This window comes from Podarcis erhardii, assembly GCF_964252035.2.
Source record: "Podarcis erhardii genome assembly, chromosome: 14".
Lineage (NCBI taxonomy): Eukaryota > Metazoa > Chordata > Lepidosauria > Squamata > Lacertidae > Podarcis > Podarcis erhardii.
Genome location: NC_138503.1, coordinates 51361192 through 51380949, shown reverse-complemented (window position 1 = coordinate 51380949; position 19758 = coordinate 51361192). Strand labels below are relative to the sequence as shown.

At 42.4% G+C, this 19758-nt stretch overlaps 1 protein-coding gene across 1 annotated transcript in view; it reads left to right on the top strand.

Annotated features, from left to right (window-relative positions):
* Positions 1-668: 668 nt before the first annotated feature.
* The window catches only part of MAD1L1 (mitotic arrest deficient 1 like 1), a 458859-nt gene continuing 439769 nt past the window's right edge, over positions 669-19758 (top strand). Inside the window, exons 1-9 of the mRNA XM_081839735.1 lie at positions 669-822; positions 4532-4694; positions 6713-6853; positions 9935-10114; positions 12724-12848; positions 15386-15467; positions 15795-15925; positions 16235-16349; positions 17589-17650. Coding sequence (XP_081695861.1) covers positions 803-822; positions 4532-4694; positions 6713-6853; positions 9935-10114; positions 12724-12848; positions 15386-15467; positions 15795-15925; positions 16235-16349; positions 17589-17650 — 1019 coding nt within the window. The 5' untranslated portion in view covers positions 669-802. The remainder of the gene's footprint in view (positions 823-4531; positions 4695-6712; positions 6854-9934; positions 10115-12723; positions 12849-15385; positions 15468-15794; positions 15926-16234; positions 16350-17588; positions 17651-19758) is intronic.

The window sequence follows — 19758 nt, the reverse complement described above, 5'->3', positions numbered from 1 at the left end:
CGCCCTCCCATCAGATGTCAAAGAGATAAATAACTACCTGACATTCAGAAGACATCTGAAGTTCAGGGAAGTTTTTAATCTGTGATATTTTAGTGTATTTTTCATCTTTGTTGGAAGCTGCCCAGAGTGGCTGGGGAAACCCAGTCAGATGGGCAGGGTACAAATAATAAATTAATAATAATAATAATAACAACAACAATAATAATACGTCCAGCTGTCCTTAGTCAACAACAAATTGTCGCTGTTTTTTGTGTTCAAAAGATGCTATATGGTAATTTCTGGACCTAATAGGTATCTAAAGCCATTTGCACATAACAAAATAATGTATTTTATCAAAGTAATTGTTGAACTGAAATACAATTAAGAAGAAGTATATTAATAGTGAAATACAATTAAGAAGAAGTATATTTTGGGGGGGGGGGCAAGAGAGTGGGTCCCTAAGCTATAGCTTGTTTAGCTTATACGTAAATCAGGCACTGCTGCCGCTGCGCGCTTACATCAAACCAGGCGGGCGAGCGGGCAGCGGGGATGCGCGCACATTCCCGACACGACGGCGGAGAGAGAAGCAGGGGCGTTAATACTCGCTGCATTACGGTAGGAGGCGGGGCGAAAGCGAAGGGCCGGAGGAGAGAGAGAGCGCGCGAGCAAGCAAGCAAGCGAGCGCTGGGCGCGCGCGAGAATATCGCGAGAGCTTCGCGGGGAAGTCTCGCAATATCTCGGCGCTCGGGCTGAGGAGGGAGATCCAAGCGGCGAAGAGAGTCGAAAGCGGCGGCCGGTTGGCGTCGGCGAGCGCGAGGGGGACATGGCCGGCTGGGGAGAAGGGTGAGTAGGCGAGGCCGGGAGCAGAGGCCAGAGGGCCCCGGGCCCGGTCAGCTGGCCCCGGAGCGCCTCTCTGGCCGCCGAGGGTCCCCCTGAGGTAAAACTCGCGGTTCCCTCTCCGGCCGCCGTTGTGTGAGGGAAGAGACGCGCCTTCTTCCTACGAGGAGAGGTTCATCCCGGGGAGCGGGGGGGGGGGGTTCGTGCCTGTCTGTAACTCTCGCACGGCGCTTCCGAGGGCAACCTGGGATGAGTGTGAGAGAGTGCTCCGGGGCATGTTCAGAGTGCGCTTCTCCTCGTCGAGAGCGGGAGTTTTCTCGAGCCTCGACTTCTCACGGGAATGAGTTGCTGTCCAGAAACTTCAGCGGCGCCCCCCCCCCGGACTTGGTTTCTGAGGTAAAATCGAGAGTGCCTCTGGGCATGTTCAGAGCGCGCTTCGCCTCGTCGAGGGTGCTCGTCAGGTGGGCGCCCCCCCCCCCGCCCCTCCGCTTCCCACCCGGTCCCTCACGGAGAACTTTACGTCTCGAAAGTTCATAGAATCCTAGAGTTGGAAGAGACCCCAAGGGCCATCGAGTCCAACCCCCTGCCAAGCAGGAAACACCATCAGAGCACTCCTGACATATGGTTGTCAAGCCTCTGCTTAAAGACCTCCAAAGAAGGAGGCTCCACCACACTCCTTGGCAGCAAATTCCACTGTCGAATAGCTCTTACTGTCAGGAAGTTCTTCCTAATGTTTAGGTGGAATCTTCTTTCTTGTAGTTTGGAACCATTGCTCCGTGTCCGCTTCTCTGGAGCAGCAGAAAACAACCTTTCTCCCTCCTCTATGTGACATCCTTTTATATATTTGAACATGGCTATCATATCACCCCTTAACCTCCTCTTCTCCAGGCTAAACATGCCCAGCTCTCCCTTAGCCTTTCCTCATAAGGCATCATTTCCAGGCCTTTGACCATTTTGGTTGCCCTCCTCTGGACACAGTCCAGTTTGTCAGTGTCCTTCTTGAACTGTGGTGCCCAGAACTGGACACAGTACTCCAGGTGAGGTCTGACCAGAGCAGAATACAGTGGCACTATTACTTCCCTTGATCTAGATGCTATACTCCTATTGATGCAGCCCAGAATTGCATTGGCTTTTTTAGCTGCCGCGTCACACTGTTGGCTCATGTCAAGTTTGTGGTCAACCAAGACTCCTAGATCCTTTTCACATGTACTGCTCTCAAGCCAGGTGTCACCCATCTTGTATTTGTGCCTCTCATTTTTTTTGCCCAAGTGCAAAAAAAAGTTGACATATTTCAGGTCAAATGTTTACAGATGTAGCGTTTCAGAGCCCGTAGGGGTTGGAGTGCTGGAATAGGACCTGGGAGAGGCCTGGGTTTGAATCCCCCCCCCCACACTCAGCCTTGAAGCTCACTTGGTGTGACCTTGGAGGGCCAGTCGCAGCCTCTCAGCCTAACCTACCTCACAGGGTTGTTGTGGGGATTAAATGATGAGGGTGGGGGTAGCCATGTACACCAGTTTGAGCTCCTTGGAGAAAAAGGTGGCATATAAATGCAAGTAATATATCATAAATAAATGCTTCAGGTGTATTGGGACAAAAATCAGCGTATGCTTTTAAAAGTTCACTAACTACAAATAAAATAAGCAATGCTGAATTAGGTATCTCTCCAGGGCATGTGCCACTTTCCAGAAAATTTCCAAGATCACGACTCATGAGCATGTCTAGAGTGCTGCTTCAAAGGACCTCATTTGTCCTCATGCAATCCAGTAGGCTGATAAGGAGCAACTACTCTTGGGCTGTATTCTTTACAAGGCTTGTAGCAGAGTTTATTTTTACAGAAAATATTTTTTATTTACAAAAAATTATTTACAAAAAATTATACTGGTCAAATAAAACAACTTAATTCCTTCTCTAGCCATCAGGCTCTGAGACTCAATTGCTGACTCATTTACAACAGCCTAGAATAGCAATAACATTTTTTGCTGCTGCATCACACTATTGACTCATGTTAAGACCCCTAGATTCTTTTACATGTACTGCTGGTAATCCAGGTGTCCCCCATTTTATATTTGTGCGGCTGGCTCTTCCTGCCTAAGTGTAGAACCTTACATTTGTCCCTATTGAAATTCAATTTTTTAAAAAGTGTTGGCCCAGTTCTCCAGTCTGTTTAGGTCATATTCAGTCCTGATTCTGTTTTTGTGGCAATAGCGACTGCTCCCAGTTTGGTGTCTTCTGCAAAATTGTTGAGCATCCCTTCCCTTCCTTCATCCAAGTTGTTTACAAAGATGTTGAACAACAATGGACCCAGGACAGAACCCTGTGGCATCCCACTTACCCCTTTTTTCCAGGATGATGAGGAACCATTAGTGAGCACACTTTGGGTTTGGTCAGTCAACCAGCTACAAATCCACCTAACAGTTTACCTTATCCAGCCTATATTTTATCAGCTTTTCCAGAAGAATACCATGGGGACTTTGTTAAAAGCCTTACTGAAATCTAGATACACTACATCCACAGCATTCATCTTATCCAGCAAGCTTGTAAGTCTATCAGTAAAGGAATGGAGATTTGTCTGGCATTACTTGTTTTTGAGAAACCCATGTTGGGTCTTAGTAAACACAACATACGGTACTTTTCTAACTGCTCACAGACTGACTTATTTTATTATTGGTTCTAGGACCTTTCCTGGTACTGACATCAAGCTGACTGGTTGGTAGTTACCTGGGTCTCCCCGCCCCCCTTTTGGAGGATGGGGACATTTGCCACTTCCAGTCTGCAAGGACCTCACCTGTTCTCCAAGAATTCTCAAAGATTATAGACAGGCTCTGAGATTACGTACATCCATAAACTCCCATCCATCTTGGACTCCCTTCTCTTTTAAGTATTTCTGACCATAGGATCTCATCCAGTTTCTTAAGCTTTTTGAAATCAGCCTTAAAGTCCAGAGTGCATTTCTGATTACACTCAGCTTTCCCTTGTCTCATGAAACCCAAGAGGACATTATTGTTTCCTCCCAAATTTCCCAGTACTTCCACTTCATTGATTAGTTGCTCCTTGTTTGTTAAGACCAGGTCCAAGATAGATGATCCCCTTGTTGCTTCTTCTACCATCTGAGAATGGTGGACTGAGAGAGACAGTGAATGTCCCAAGGTGACTCTGAGATCTTCTTAATTGAGCAGGGTTTGAAACATGTGCCTCCCCATATCTTAAGCACTACCCCAATTGTTTTCAGACTTTCTCCCTTCTTGTCATTTGAAAATTGGCAGGGCTATTGGTGGACCATGTAATTACTTATTTATTCTATAAGTCAAAACATATAACTTGTATTTTAACAACTTTCTTTCTCCAGTACCGGCATAATCATCAAAATCAACACTGTGAACAGTCATGAGCCCTAGGCAATTGTTTAATATTATCAAATGTTTAATGCTACCTCATATTAGCCTGTTTAATAATCAGCCCTGGCCAAAATGGCCTCGAGCTTTGTTGTCAGAAAAAATAATTGGAGTGCAGGACCAGGTACCATTACTCTCGACTTTTCTGCAACCTTTCCATGGATCACATGAATGGAGCTCATGGACCATAGTTTGAGACCTTCTGCACCACACCAGCTCTCATTTACTTTATGTTATCTGGGAAGTGGTTCATTTATTGGGTAGTGGTGGTTTGGATATAACTAGTTGCACATTGAGATTTGTCTATGATCTTATGTCTGCAGAGGTCCGGTGCACATGGATGAGGAGGAAGGAAATACAGTGGTCTTCTCTATTCTAAAATCATTCAACAACTACTTGTCACATCCTGTGGAAGATACATCTGAATTGGCTACCACACAAGTACCTCAAGGTTCTCTGCAGATGCAGTATGAGCAGATGATGAAGGTGAGACTTCCTTAAATTCATTTGTTCTTCCGTAGTTACAATGAGCAGGCAAAGCAGTCACCTTCACTGTCAGAGCCTGATCGGAGTAGTATACTAAATCAGCTTTCTCCTGACCTGATGGCCTCCAAGTGTTGGCCAAAGTGCATGGGAATTTTGGTCAAAACGTCTGGAGGGCACCAGGCTGAGTAAGGCTACTCTTAAATGAATGACATGTGCCAGAATGCTTAAGTTAGCAAGAACATCAGGATTCAGTGGCGTAGCGTGGGTTGTCAGCACCCGGGGCAAGGCAAGTAATTTGCGCCCCCTAACCCTGGATTTGCGCCCCCTAACCCTATCCCTAACCCTAACCCCCAGATGTTGCGCCCGGTGCGGCCGGCCCCCCCTGCACCCCCCACGCTACGCCACTGTCAGGATTTCCTAGACAAATGGAAATTTCATTCATGACTAAGTTAAAACATGGAGGGGGAGGGGGAATAGAGACCATTGTTTTTGAATTTTTTCTTCAATTCTTATCCTGTCATTCCTCCAAGTTGTGTTGGACAGTGTATATGGTCTCTGTTTAGAATCTCAGGTGAGATTCCCACCCTGGAAGTTGCTCTCAGAACCAGTCACCACACAGAAGCAGAGAAAGGTTCAGATAGTTTACTGTTATAGAATATAAGGCTCAGTTAACTGCTCTGAGGTTTGTTTGTTTTTTGTTACCTAGTTTATTCATTTTTTTAAATATGATAATAAAAAGAAATCACGTCATGCAGTCAAAAGTTTTTGTGATTACATCACAATATAGATCCATGAATTTATTTTATTTACTTATGTTTTTGCCCTACTTTTTATCATAGAAATCTAAAGCAGCTCATGATGAATATTGCGAAAAAAATGATGCAAATAAGCTTTTTTAAAAATGTAGATGACAACTCTTCACAGTTTGCAGCTATTGCTGCATGTTCTTTTTAAAGAGCATTTTGTCTTCCAGTATCTTTTCTGCCAGATGCTATTTGTAGAATACTGTGCCCCTCTCTTTTGAACTGTTTTTACAACATTTTTTCAGTAGTGGAGGTAGTTTTTCTCTTATGTGCAAATCATAAGTATTTGATATAGGCCTTATTATTCATGCTAATGCATATTAGGATGACTTGGATAGAAACCAAAGGCTTCTGCGAAGTTGGTATGCTATCTCTGCACTGTGGAGATTTCTTACTTGTGCCCACTTGTACATCTGAAGAATAATTTTCTAGTTGGTATGAGGAAACATTTTTATTTATTTATTTAGAGGGCAGAAATAAAACAATGTAGAATAATTGTCAATAATAGATAAAATCAGGAAAAAATAAAAGCAAGTATATATAACTAAATTATATGTCTGGAATACATTTTCTGAAATAAAGTTTTAAGCATGTGTCTAAGACAGCATAGTGAGGGCGCCTTTCTAATGTTAATAGGGAGCTTTGGGAGGAAGGAATGAGAAATCTTACTCTTTTCTTTCCACTCTCATTTGTTTAGGTTTGGATGTTTAAAAAGTTATTTTTGTGGAATTCAGCATAGTGCTAAGGCAATTCTTCCAACAGTGCAGGGATTTCTGCTTGCACAGTGTTGTTCCTGAATCTGTTGCACATTTGTGGACAGTGTATGCGAGAGCATGGGTGGATGGGAAGTCCTGTTGCACAAATGGAAATCCCTATTCTGATGGGACGTTGTTGGAATTGCACCCTTAACCCTTTGCCACAGCTTCTTCATGTATAAGATGGTTGTAAAAACTATTTTGTTTCCTTTGACTAAAATGTTTCAGTTTTAAAGTTTTAAAAAAGGGCTTTCTGTGACCTCCCATCCAAAGGTGTAATCATGTCCACACATTATTTGCTTCTTGTTTGTGATACTGGGCTCTTCCTTCAGGCAGAAGTTAGGGGGCACAGGGAAGTGACAAAACATGCAGAGTTCTTAAAATGCTTTGAGTGCTTTCAGTAGAACGCTTTGTGCTGCTGCTTATGTTTATTTTTTCTTTCCTCATGTGAACACATCAGCGTGAAGATCAGGCTGGGCAAATACGTTCAGAGGCACAGTTTTTGCAAATGGAGCGGGAGAAAATGCAAATGGAACTGAGTCACAAAAGGGCTCGAATTGAGCTTGAGAAGGAGGCTAATGCAAATGCAAGAAATTTTGAGGTTAGTTTGCTAGTAATACACCGTTGATTTGTAGAGACATCAACCAGAGCCTCTTTTAGACCACCTCATGATTGAATTGGTTTGATGGTAAATTTCTAGGACCTTGTGATCATGTTGTTAATGCACAGGAGAGTTGTGTGGCTTCTTTTAGAAGCATTTAAAATGGGGGTGGGTAACTGGATCTTGTGGGCAGGCTGAATACTTTCCTTTCCCACCTCTTGCAGGTTGCTCACCTGTTAAATACCATGGCATTACAGTGACATAAGGTCATCGTTTTTTGCCCTCACAGTCAGCTGATAGTTGGGTCTTCAAAGCCCTGTGCACCAGTTTTAAGCATAAGAAAAAGTGGCCTTCACCAACCTGGTGCCTTGGAGATATTTTGGACTACAACTCCCATTAGCTCCACACAGCATGGCCATACTGGTTGGGGTGAATGAGAATTTTAGTCCAAAACATCTGGAGGGTATTAGCTTGGTGAAAGCTAATGTAGAAGATAGTGAATTGAATTGGGGAAACTGGATTCAAATCCCTCTTTAGCCATAAATTCACTGGGTAAGCGCTTAGCCTTGTTTGCCTCACAAAGCTTGTGAGGACAGAATGGGATAATCTCATGTGTGCCATTTTGAGCTCAATGGATGAAATTCAGGATACAAGATTGATAAATCTAGCATGTGAAACGGAAACTATGCTGTGCTATGTGGCTAGCTCTGCCTTCTAGGTTTATGTCACAAGGAGAATGCACTTTATCCTGTAAAGCACTTCAAGAATTCAGAAGCTTTTATTAAATCTTCACATAACAACATATGCAGGGAGATGGATCTCTATTGTAACTCAGAAAAAATGAGGAGGAAGTTCCTAGTTCCACCTCAAGTCAAGTGATTTTGTGGATTATTCCGGTGTCACTTCAACCCCAAAATCTAGCTGAGTCAGTCGCAGAAACACTTAAAACCCTGAAATGTAAAGGGAGCAGCACTAATCCAACAGTGTGGTAATTACCTTGCTCAGATTCTGCATTTCGGAAGTGATGTGGATAAAGGGTTTAGGAACCTCATACTGCTTTGCATAATCCTTGCTTAGTATGTAAATCCGTAGCTTGTTTTGCTTTGATTAGCAGAGCAATTTGCTACACGTTTTCCAATAAGAGTGAATTAATTTGAGTTGGAAGCAAATGGAAACTGGACTGGAAATGCTTTGAGAGAAAAAGGAAGAGAGGGAATGGTGGAGAATTGGGCAGGGGAAATTCAATACAGCATTGTGTATTGTACTGTTTTATACTTTTCCAGTGAAATATTTTGGTCACAAGAGTAGAATGATTTAAATCACCAAGGAAAAAGGTCAATTTAAGTCAAATTTCCTGTAGCTATTACTTCATATATTTCATAAACTTCATACATTTCTAAACAGAGGTGCAAATCAGACCACAAAACTATGTTAATTTACAACTATGCAGAAGTATTATTTAGACCAGGGACTGGAACCTTTTTATGTTGGGTGGTGCTGGTGGTGTGTTATCAGGAAGTGTGGAGCCAAAGCGTGCAGTGATTCTCCCTCCCCCCTCCTCATAGTCTCATAGTCTCTTGTTTCTTCCCCCTTCCCAAGTCTAATTGCCACATGGTAGACAATTTGGGTGGGTGGTGGGCAGAACATGGGAAGGGAAGAGTTGTTAACCCTTCACTCTCTAGCTCCTCCCCAACGCCCGAATGTGGTATTTAGACTTAGCTAAAACCCTAATTGCTGATGGGGAGCTAGGTCCAAGGAGGAAATGTTGTGGTTTGAACCCATTTGTTCCTTGGTTTACAGCCAGACTTTGCCTCTCTTTGTCACACTGTATATATATTTTTCATGGTTTCCTTGAATGTCTCTAAAATATTTCCATATAGGGTCTTCATTATATGGTCCATTACAGTGGGCAAGCACCTATGGCAGTTTCTGCCGTGGTGCAAGGGGTGCCACAGCAATGCTGTATACCAGTACGTGAGAGCCCCATTCTCGAATTATAGCATTGGCAAAGGGCAATGAAATTCCCAGGATGTTTTACAGAAAATGCAGAAGACCATAAAATAACAATACTAATAACACAAACTGAAAAGACTAAAAACCTTGGTGAAATAAAATGTTCTTTGTTGGATGCCAAAATGATGTTGGCATGTCCAATTACTTTTCAGGCTTGATTTTTATATGGTGATGTGTGAATTTGGGAATTTGACCATTTCTCAGTTAAATCAATTGAGAGTCATTAAGTGATGGCTAGTCACCATACAAGGGGCAAATTCTGAATCACTTTTTGCCTGCTTTTTATTGTTCCTTCATTTGGCTGCTGAGTGTGTTGCTGTGGCTGCATTAAGTAAAATGGGCAGATCTATGGGGGCAGATCTGTAACTGTGTCGTGAATGTTGCTGTGACCAGTAACTAGAAAATGTGATAGTGATAGAAGGAAAAATACTGGAAATCAGTATGCAAACCATTTCCATTTGGAGTAAACCAAATGCAGGAGATGAGTTTCTAAGTGAGATGGTTTATGTCATCCTAGCATTGAAGCTCGTGCTATAAACCAAAACCCTGTTCAGACTGATACACTTGTGAGCACCGTGTCTTTGAGCAGTGCAAGCCATGCTGTCAAGTCTGACAATATGTGAATATCCCATTTGGCTCCAATTTATTGTAAACATCTTTATTCAACATCTGTGGAAAACATATGGTGCAGCCATGCCCCAAAGATTACTTCTGTGATGCACTAGACATTCATAACCAGGATGGATAAAAAGCAATAATTTTAAAAACCAAAGCCAGGGGTTTTATCCAACATTAATCAAACTCTAAAATTTCAACTCTGTCCTGTGCCAATGCTATAATTCAGGAGGGGAGAAAATCTGTAAACTGTCAGACATGTGCAGTGGCTGCAGAATAGAAATAGGTTGCATGGAAACTGTCCACTAAGTTTACAAAGGTTCTGTTTCACTAGTGAAATGGATGAAAAGGCTTGGGAAGACTTTGCTTTGGTGGAGATGCCAGCAATATATTACTGTAGTTATTTGATGCAAGGTTCTTTGAAGTTTCTTTCTGTTTTTCCTCTCTTTCTAGCGGGAGGCTGACCATAACAAAGAGCTCCTCAAGCGTATCAAGCAGTGTCAGGAAAGAGAAACTGAGACCGAAAATAAGCTTCAAGAACAAATTGAGATTAACAAATCCTGTCAGAAGCACACAGAGTCTCTGAATAGGAAGTTGCAGGAGAAGGAGAACAAGCTTGCTGAAGCTAATGAAGTAAGAAAAAAGCAGTTTATTGATTCCATATTATATGTACTTTCCAATCGTCCATGAATATTAATAAATAGCTTTGTTGCAGCAGTTGTGATGCACAGTAGAATGTTGATACGCACATTCTGCTCATAGTACTCAGTTTCTTAATGGATGATAATGGTGTTTATGTTTGAAGGAGAATGTGGGCATTGATAAATATTGAAGTGTTTCTACAAAAGTCTTCCTCAGCCTGGTGCTTTCTAGATGTTGCTGGGTTCAAATGTCCCTCAGCCCCAGCAAGCATGGTTAATGGTCAGGGGTGATGGGAGTTGTAGTCGAGAAACAACTAGAGGGCACCAGGTTGGGAAAGGCTTTCTAGAGGAAGCATTTTTCAGAGGCAAGATGGCAAAGGAATCTGAATTTTGCATTGTTGGTGTTGGTATCTGTCTGTTTTGAGATACAGTGGAAGTGTGCAGCATCAGATGTAAAGTCAAACCATTGGACAGCCACGGTGCCTGCTGTGGCTGTAGAAACCAATACGGGTGAGACATGTTTTATTGCAGCTGGGGCAGATGAAGGTGTCTGGTATTGCTTCTATGGATGCACCATGCTGTTTCTCCTCTCTGTGCTCCTCCCAGTGGTAATTTCTCCTCTGGTCACTGATGTGGATACATGATACAACTGGCTGTCTCCAAGCACTGCAATTGTATGTAAGGAATCCCCATATGACGTGGTTAATGTTGTCTATGAAGGAGGTGTATAAGTGGTGTCTGCTTTCAGCATGTCTCCTGCAGCTAGTGCAATGAGAAAATGATGTTGACTGTTGACCTCTGAGCTCTAAAGCTGCATTGTGACTCGGGATAGACCCTGCCAGTGAGTGACTGTAATCTGTTGAGAACTGCACGGACGAAGGCTTTTCCCACAGTACTCAGCAGTGGGATTCCATGGTAATTACTACAGTCATGGCAGTCACCTTTGTTCTTGTAAAGGGTAACAATGCTGTATTCGCACATGTCTTGTGGCACAGATCCTGCTTCCCAGCACTGCAAGAGAAGGTTGTGGAGGTGCGTCCTGAGGGAGGAGTTGAGGCTGGCTTTCAGCACTTCTGTTGGGATTCTGTCCTGTCTTGGGGCTTTACCACACGCATGGGAGTTGAGGGTATTCTTCAGCTCATTAAGGGAGGGAGGGACATCCAGCTGTTCCAAGGCAGGCAGAGTCTGGATACTGTTGATTGCTGTGTCAGAGACTGTGTTTTCCCACAAGTACAGTTTTTGATGGTGCTCTGCCCGTTACTTCATCTGCTTGCTGCAATCTGTTATGATCTCTGCAGACAAGGTTTTGAGTGGTGCAGTTTTTCTGCCTGTAGGTCCAAAGCCTTCTAGTCTTTGCATATTTTGTGAGTATTGCTGCTTTAGCCAGTAGTCATGGACACATTGGCAATCTGCTGGGCATCACTCCTTGCTTTTCTCAGTGCAGCAAGTGTCTTCCTGCAGGGTGCACACTTGTAGTTCACAAGAGCCTCTTACTTCGTGGCCTTAACAGGCTCCGTGTCCTTAATGCCGGCCTCAAACCAGTTGGGTATCTGCTGCTCTCAAAGGTAGCAAGGGAATATGGATTTTGCATTGTTATCAAACAGCAGTAAGAGGTAATTGGGAGGTGTAGTGAAGGGCATAATAATACAATAGGGCCCCAGGAAGTAATGAGTAGTTTAGGTTATTCTTGGTCAATTACTGCTGTGGTATCAGTCACTGCAGCGAGATTTCAGGGCCAAATTATTTCTGTTTTTTTCTGGCATCTCCAATATGATCTGTTCTGTGTAATTTTTAACGCAGCAGCTGTTTCTGAAACTGTGATGTCCCTCCCAAGAGTGTGCATACCTAACTGAATATTTAGGAAATTATAATGTCATAAATTTAGTACAAGAGCTAATCTTGGAGAAAAGGGCTGTGTAGGCATAGAATATGGAAGAGGGCAAGAGAGGAGAGACATTCAAGGCACAAGAAGTGATGGTTCATAAGAGTGACTAAGTTAGTCTTTGCCAACCTGTGCCCTCCACAAGTTTTGGATGGCTATGCTGACTGGGGCTGCTGGGAGTTGGAATTAAAAAAATCAGAAGGACCCCAGATTGGTGAAGACTGGACTAAGTAATTGTTCTTTTTATAATCAAGCAATAGCCTAATGATAAGCTGATGTCTTTTCCCCCCTGCATCTAACCTAGTTCTAGTAACTCTGAATTGTACAACTTTATTGAAAAGTTAACACTGCCATTGTTACTTGTCTGTTGGGAAAATTGATGCAGTTTTGAAATTCCACTGCAGAGAAAATATTCATAAGGTGCTGATGGAACAATTTGCATCCCTCTGATGCATCCTAGTGTAGATAGACATTCTAACTTTGAAACTTGCTATTTGCATGCCAGTGTGAAGTTACTTGCTTAATGGGTGGTGACAATTAGGGTGACAGATAAGAGAGCAAAGAGTTGCTTTTGCCTTTCTGAGGTAACTTTTTAAAGGTCTGATTTCATGTATTATTGGTTCTTCACATTTAATCAGTAGTGTTTGATCAGAGGTGGTTCATTGTCCTTGACATCTAGGTCCAACCATATATTTGTGTATTCATTCTTTCTCTCTCAGACAATTAGTGTGTTGAAAGGAAAGATATCGGAGTTGCAGTGGAACTTAACAAATCAGGAGATGAAAATGAAAACCTGTGAATCGCAGAAGCAGGAGCTGACTGAACAGCTGGATGTACTACAAAAGTGAGTAGGGGATTAACAACTGCCAGGAAATAAAACCTTTAGTCTTTGGCAGCTGGTGTCACTCAGGAAGGGAAAGTTTCAACAGCTTTTGATTTTTGCTGTTCAAAGAGCTTCTTTGATCAGGATGTGTACTGCTGAAAACTTGATAAATGGGGAGTAGGGGAAATAACAAAATAAAAAGTAGATAAAGTAATTTTATGGAAAATAAATAAATAAATCTTAAAATATTTCCCATTTCTCTTGTGCAGGAGATGGGAAAACACTGAGGATTGGAGGAGGCAAATTAACTGAAAAGTCTTTTATTAAAACCTGTAACTATCATTGATGAGGCAGGGTTGGTTATAATTCCTCCCCTCAGTTCTGTGTTGTGACACTGATTTTGGGCATAACTTTTGAAGCAGCATTTATGTAATAACAACATGAGTTGTTTGGTGGCCAAATAATTGGAGTACGGAAATAATAAGTGATTTGTGGGATTTGTTACTTGGGTAAGAATATTCAGTGCATAGTCTAAATTTTCTGCAAAGGAAAAAAGATGTCTGCAGCCGCGATCCAATGGATGCTTAAGTACTATTGAATTCAGTGGGACTTAACTCTGAATATAGGATTGCATTGCAAGCTATGGTATCATGATAGCAGTTTTTGGAAAATACTGGCAAAATGCCACTGGTGTATTGGGTTGCATTTGGTCTCTGAATATGTCCTTGCTGTTTCAGTACAGCAGTGTGTACTAAGAGGGCAATAGCCCATGCTTCAGCAAGGAGATAGAGCTGTACAGTCATACCTTGGTTCTTGAACTGAATCTGTTCCGGAAGTCCATTCGACTTCTGAAAACATTCGAAAACCAAGGTGCGGCTTCCAATTGGCTGCATTCAATCGGAAGCTGCAGAAGCCCTGTTGGATGTTCGGCTTCCAAAAAAAGTTTGCAAACTGGAACACTTACTTCTGGGTTTGCAGCGTTTGGGAGCCAAAAAGTTCAAGTCACAAGGTGTTCGAGAACCAAGGTACGACTGTAGTGGGGGAGAATGAAGTCTCTTCCCTAATGAATTCTGGACAGGCCCTTTGCAATGTGATTGTCTTTGGGATGGGAACCCAGTATGAAGGGAAGAACAGACCTGTAGGTTGGACACTGCTTTGGAGACAGGCAATACCCATGTCTCTTGGTTACTTGGGACTCCTTGAGCATGACAGGATAGACAGGAGAACACATTGAAGTGGAAGTTTAATGTGACCAAGAGATGTAATGTGCATATCATAGAATTGTCAAGTTGGAAGGGACTCCAAGGGCCATCTAGTCCAACCTCCTGCAGTGCAGGAATCTTTTGCCCATTGTGGTGATGAATGGTCTAGAAGTGAATAAGTAGAGAAAAGTGCTGCAGGACAGGTGCAATTCAATGGTGAGTGGCTGACAGTGGGTTCAAAATAGACACCAGGAAGTATTTCTGTTGATGGGCACAAGCTTTTAGAAAGGATTTGGCAAGGTCTGTCAAGGCCTATTAGCTAGTATGGTTTAAAAATGAAACCTCTTGAGGCAGAGACAATGGATGGGAGTTAACTAACAAGTCCCATCAGTGCAAGCCCTGGTTAAGGTTTTCACTTGTGCATCAGGGTTTTTCCTTCCTCTCTCTACTGGCATGCTCTGAAATTGACTGGAGGTGTGTGTTTGTCAGGAGAATGGTGTATGAGGGGCAGGAGGGGGGGTTCTTTCATTCTATCTGGCAAGCCACAATGCTTGTGCTGACAGGATGTTTACCATAGCAGAATGTTGAATTCTAACAGTATTTATTTCTTTTTATTGTTTTTAAATAATTTGCCTCTTAATAACATAATACGGTGAAGAGTAGTATATAAATGTTTTACAGTATTTACAAATTGCACACATACTAAACACCACAAAACTATAAATGTTGCAAAAATGATAAAAGTCATTGAAAAACTATTCTTAAAAGCTGAAGATTAAGTCAAAATAGACAAAGGAAGAACCAAAAGCAGTTAAACCTGACAAGACTTGGTGTCAGGTGGATAGACCTAATCAATTCTAGAGATGAGTGGGATGACTATCTCCATCACAGCCTGCTTGCTTGCTTCCCAGCAATGCTGTTGAAACCAATGCCAGGCTACAAAGCACTTTGCTTATAACAACTTCAACATGTTTTGCTTCTAGTGGGAATGGTTCTATAAGTGACTCATATATCTTGTATCTTCTCTATGTCACTATTGTGATTAATATACCCTCTGCCTAGTAATGAGATACATGATTACCCACCATGGCTAGAATTTCCTGTCTGTCTTTCAGAGGTAGGCACATATAAACATAATTGTTGACTCGGGAGAGATTTTGATGGGGGAAGTAAACTTGACTTAAAATTGTAAAAATTAAGAAATAGCTTTTGCAAGCATGCGTAACAGTTTTGTGAAGCATGTAGTGAAGCATAACCATGGATGGATGATGAACAGGATGCTTCCAAGGTATGTGCTTGTGCTTTCAAATGTTCCTCTTTGTTTTAAATACATATCTTTATGTCCACATACAATAGAAAATGGAGAGAGGCCAGTCAACAAATTCAGTCTCTGCATGCAAAGGAAGCACTGATTGCTGAGAAGGAGCAGAAAGTTCAGGTGAGATCCTCTCCTTTTTAACTGTGTGAAGTTATCTCTTTACTCTACAAAATTATACTTAGGAAAGCTCAGAACCCCTCTATTAACACCTTGTGACTGAAAAATATAAACAGAAATCATGGAAACTCTTCATGGAAGCAAAAGTTGCACAAAACATTTAATTTGTACCAAACTGGCTACAAACTGGCCACAAAAGGCACATGCAATCATGTATTGTTTGTTTGGATTAACAGTGAAGTTAATGTTAAAATCGCTGCAGAGATTTCACACATGTCATGTCTTCTAACTTAGCCTTTCTGATAGCTCTCTTGGTTCTTTACTTTCCAGGACCTGGAGCAAAAGCTCTCGTTGCAAGAACAAGATGCTTTAATTGTGAAGAACATGAAGATGGAGTTGGCACAGTTTCCCAAAATGGAGCGGGAGCTGCGGGAGCTCAGGGAGGAGAATGCTTACCTTAGGTCAGAAGACAGCAGTTGTGCTTGGTGGGAAAGATGTGCACCTTTCACTTGCTCCTGCCCACCTGTGGCAGCTTCTGCACTGAGGCTGTAAACTCCCCTTTTCAGATCTTGATGCCTTGGCTTCAGTATTCACAACAGATTCTCAACAGTCCTCTTTCTCTACACCTGCATTATAGCTGTGTGCTCATTTTGGCTCTGCAGCATTGCAGTTGTTACATTTAATAAACAATAAAAAATGGGTTGACATTTGCTTTGCAAAAAGCAACTAGTGTTAATATCTTAATAGTGTGTTTCCCCTTCTTTTCCCAGGGAAATAAAAGAAAACAATGGATTGCTCAAAGAGGAGGTAGAAGGTCTCCAGAGGAAACTAGTGCGCTATGAAAAGGTCCAGGCAGAAATGGTAGCCTTGGAATTGGAGAAGGAGGTAAGGTCACAGTAACGCAACCTGTATAGGTGGGGTTGGTTCTTCTGCCCCTAGTTGCAAATTATTTTTCTAATAAGAACATACAGATGGCATCTCTGTCAGCTCTCTAGGCCTGTTAGGCTAATGTAAGAATTAGTAATGTGTGTGTGCTTTAAAAAATATCTGTGAAAAGCTCTGATCTCCATGGTGGCAGCTTCTGTTTTAAGCCTGCCTGCATTGTCTTCTGGAATATAAGAGTTGAACAGGGACCGTAGCACTTGATGGACATTTAAAGGCTTCTGTTTACATTTGGGTTGTAATTGCTATGCATGGGACTAAACACAATATGGGATCAATACATTGCTTTCTTTGTCTTGGTGTGAAAATAGTTGTTTGAGCATCAAGCTGCAATGGTGTTGTTAATTATTGCAAATCCAGTCTATTCAGTTGCCTGGATTAGAAGGAAATAGAGACCGGAGGTAAATTCTCTTGAAGGAAGAACCAGAGCTGGCAAGCACAGCTGACTTGAGATGTTGAGAATATGGATAACTTAATTAATATAGGATCAAAGATAGGTGCTGTAGAACAGAATTTCACTATTAATTTCTCACACAATGCTACTTGCGGTACAAATAAATAGTATTCAGGTTTGGGACATTTTACCCTTTTACCCTTTCCCGCTAGAGTTGTAACATGTTTTGGCATGCACTTACCATAACAGGTTTTGCAAAACAAGCAAATGAGGGGTAAATTGTTGCCAAGTATGTGCTATTTATGCTTGGGTAGTACAGTGGTGCCCCGCAAGACGAATGCCTCGCAAGACGGAAAACCCGCTAGACGAAAGGGTTTTCCGTTTTGGAGGCGCTTCGCAAAACGAATTTCCTATGGGCTTGCTTCGCAAGACGAAAATGTCTTGCGAGTTCCTGCGGGTTTTTTCCCCTCCCCCCCTTTTCTAAGCCGCTAAGCCGCTTATCCGCTAAGCCGCTAAAAGCCGCTAAGCCGCTAATAGCGCTAATCTGCTAAGCTGTCAATGGGCTTGCTTCGCAAGACGAAAAAACCGCTAGACGAAGGGACTCGCGGAACGGATTAATTTCGTCTTGCGAGGCACCACTGTATAGTTTTGGTATGTGTTGATAAATATTTTTAAAAACAAATTGCTAAACCTAAGAGGGATGAATTTAAACTTTTAACACTGCAGATGTTCAGATATAGATGTTTTGGTTTTGGTTTTAATTCAAATTCTTTTGTTACTTGTTTCAGAGACTTCAGGGAAAGCTGAATACTTGGGAGAAACTGGACCAGAGCACTGGCTTAGATATCAAGTAAGTAGAAAGTGACAGTAACAATCTGAGCACCAATGTTCTTGTTTGTGCAGGACGTTTTAGGATAGTCCGTTATTCCTTCTTTTCACTATAAGAAACGTATTTTTTTTTTAGGCAGATTGGTGCTTTGTTTAATGTAGGATGTCTCTGAAAATTCACTGGTCTTTCAGTTAATCTACCACAAATATACAAAAAGGAGAGTAAATGCAGTATTCACTATAAAACACAATTCAAAACGGTTCGAAACAAGCCTGGGGAACTTGTCACAAAGGAAGGGGAAGTCGTGGGGCAACGCAACATGCACCTGCACATAAATAAGGAATCAAACAAGCAAAGACTTTACCATGCCTTTTTGAGTTGTTGATTAATCTACCAGCATTTGCCAAACTTAATGGAGCATAGTTTAGTTCTTAGCTCTAGATGTTTTGCTTGACTCCTGGTGAAGTGGAAGTATTTTCTGTGACAATTATCTGATGTTCAAGGAGTTGCATTTACTACTTTTCTGTGACTAAATTTTCTAGTAGTCCTGTAGTAGCTCCCACCCCCATTATGGAATGCTCTCCCCAAGATGCTTTCCTGGTCTTGGGTTAATATGTTTTTGTTCTTGGGTGTTTGGCTAGTACTAATAGAGCTTTTTGTTGGTAGATGGCTTCTGCATTTTAGCCTGGTGTTTGCTGCTGAGATATGTTAGCCGGCTGAGAACCTTTGGATTTCTTCCCTCTGGTCCTCATCTGTTTAAATTTGCTGCTTTGTGGGACTATGAGTGTTGGTTCAGCTGCAGCCATCTGAACAATAACACACCTTGACCACTCTCTCCTTCCTCTTATACACCATAAGCTTTATTACTTCTGTTCCCAAATGTGGCTTTTCATTTCGTTGTTCTCTTTCACCATTGTCACTTACTAATCGCAGAATATTCTTCTTAATACCAGTTAATTGGGTTTTTTTACTGACCTTTCACCATAAAGTCCCATTGCCCCCCAACATATGAAGTCCTACTAAGAGGAGAACTATTGAAATTAATGTACCTAAGCTTGTCCATTAACTTCAGAAGGTCTCCTTTTAGTAGGACTAGCATTGGGTACAACTCAATATTAAAAACGGTTAAAACAATTTACAATAAGAAGAACATGGTTTGTCCTAAAAATATAGAAGTGGATGCTGGAGGCATCTCTGTGGAAAGGGAATGCCAGAATACAGGATAATGGTCCCAAATGTGGCTTTCCCCTTCTAAGTGGAGGTTTCCATCTTCTTAATTGATAACTATCAACTTATGTAGTGACCTGCCTGAACGAACAAGGCTTTTAATGGTTAATTGGAACCAAAAGATATTAGTAGGTGACATGGTGTCTTTATTAGAGAGCCAAATCAAATTATTGTCTGCTGTCCTTCCTTTGCTTTTTGGTTCTGTACTTGGGGGGGGAAATCAACCATACTATGGTGCTGCTCGTATTGTCTTATGGTGGACTCTGCTTCCGTGGGGTTTTTAAGCAGAGGTTGGGTGGCCATCTGTCATTGTAATGGTTATAAGGGGTTGCTCGTGCGTAAGCAGGTGCCTATCTCCCTGGCTGGGTGCAAACACCTGGCTGGGCTGCCAAAGTGAACCTCCTCTGTCCAGACAGCCACTCACCCTTGGCTGACTCAGTCGCTGGCAGAATCTGTGAGTGGGCGTTTCTTAAACTTCTTCCAGCAAAGAAGCTCTTTGACGCCTAGTCTCCGCCTACCCTCTCTGCGTGAAAGCCTTCTACACAGGGAGGGCGTGGGTAGCGGAGGACCCCTACTCTCCCCGCTGGTCCCAGGCAAGGAGTCATGGGACCGCCTCGCCACTTCCCCCACCTGCCCCCCTTCTCCACTGGTGCTACGCTGATTCTCTTCCCCAGAAGATGGGCTGCTTCTCCCGATCCCTGGACGCTCTCTGGAATCCCTCTGGCTTTTGCGCTCCCCCTCCACTACTGATGGCAGTTCCCTGACAGTCATGTATGATTTAGTTGAGATTCCTACAATTCAAGGGGTTAGACTAAAGACCCTTGGGGTCCCTTCCAAATCTACAATTCTATGGTTCTACAAACTAAATAAAAATCGGTTATATGCAGGCACCTCAAGATTCT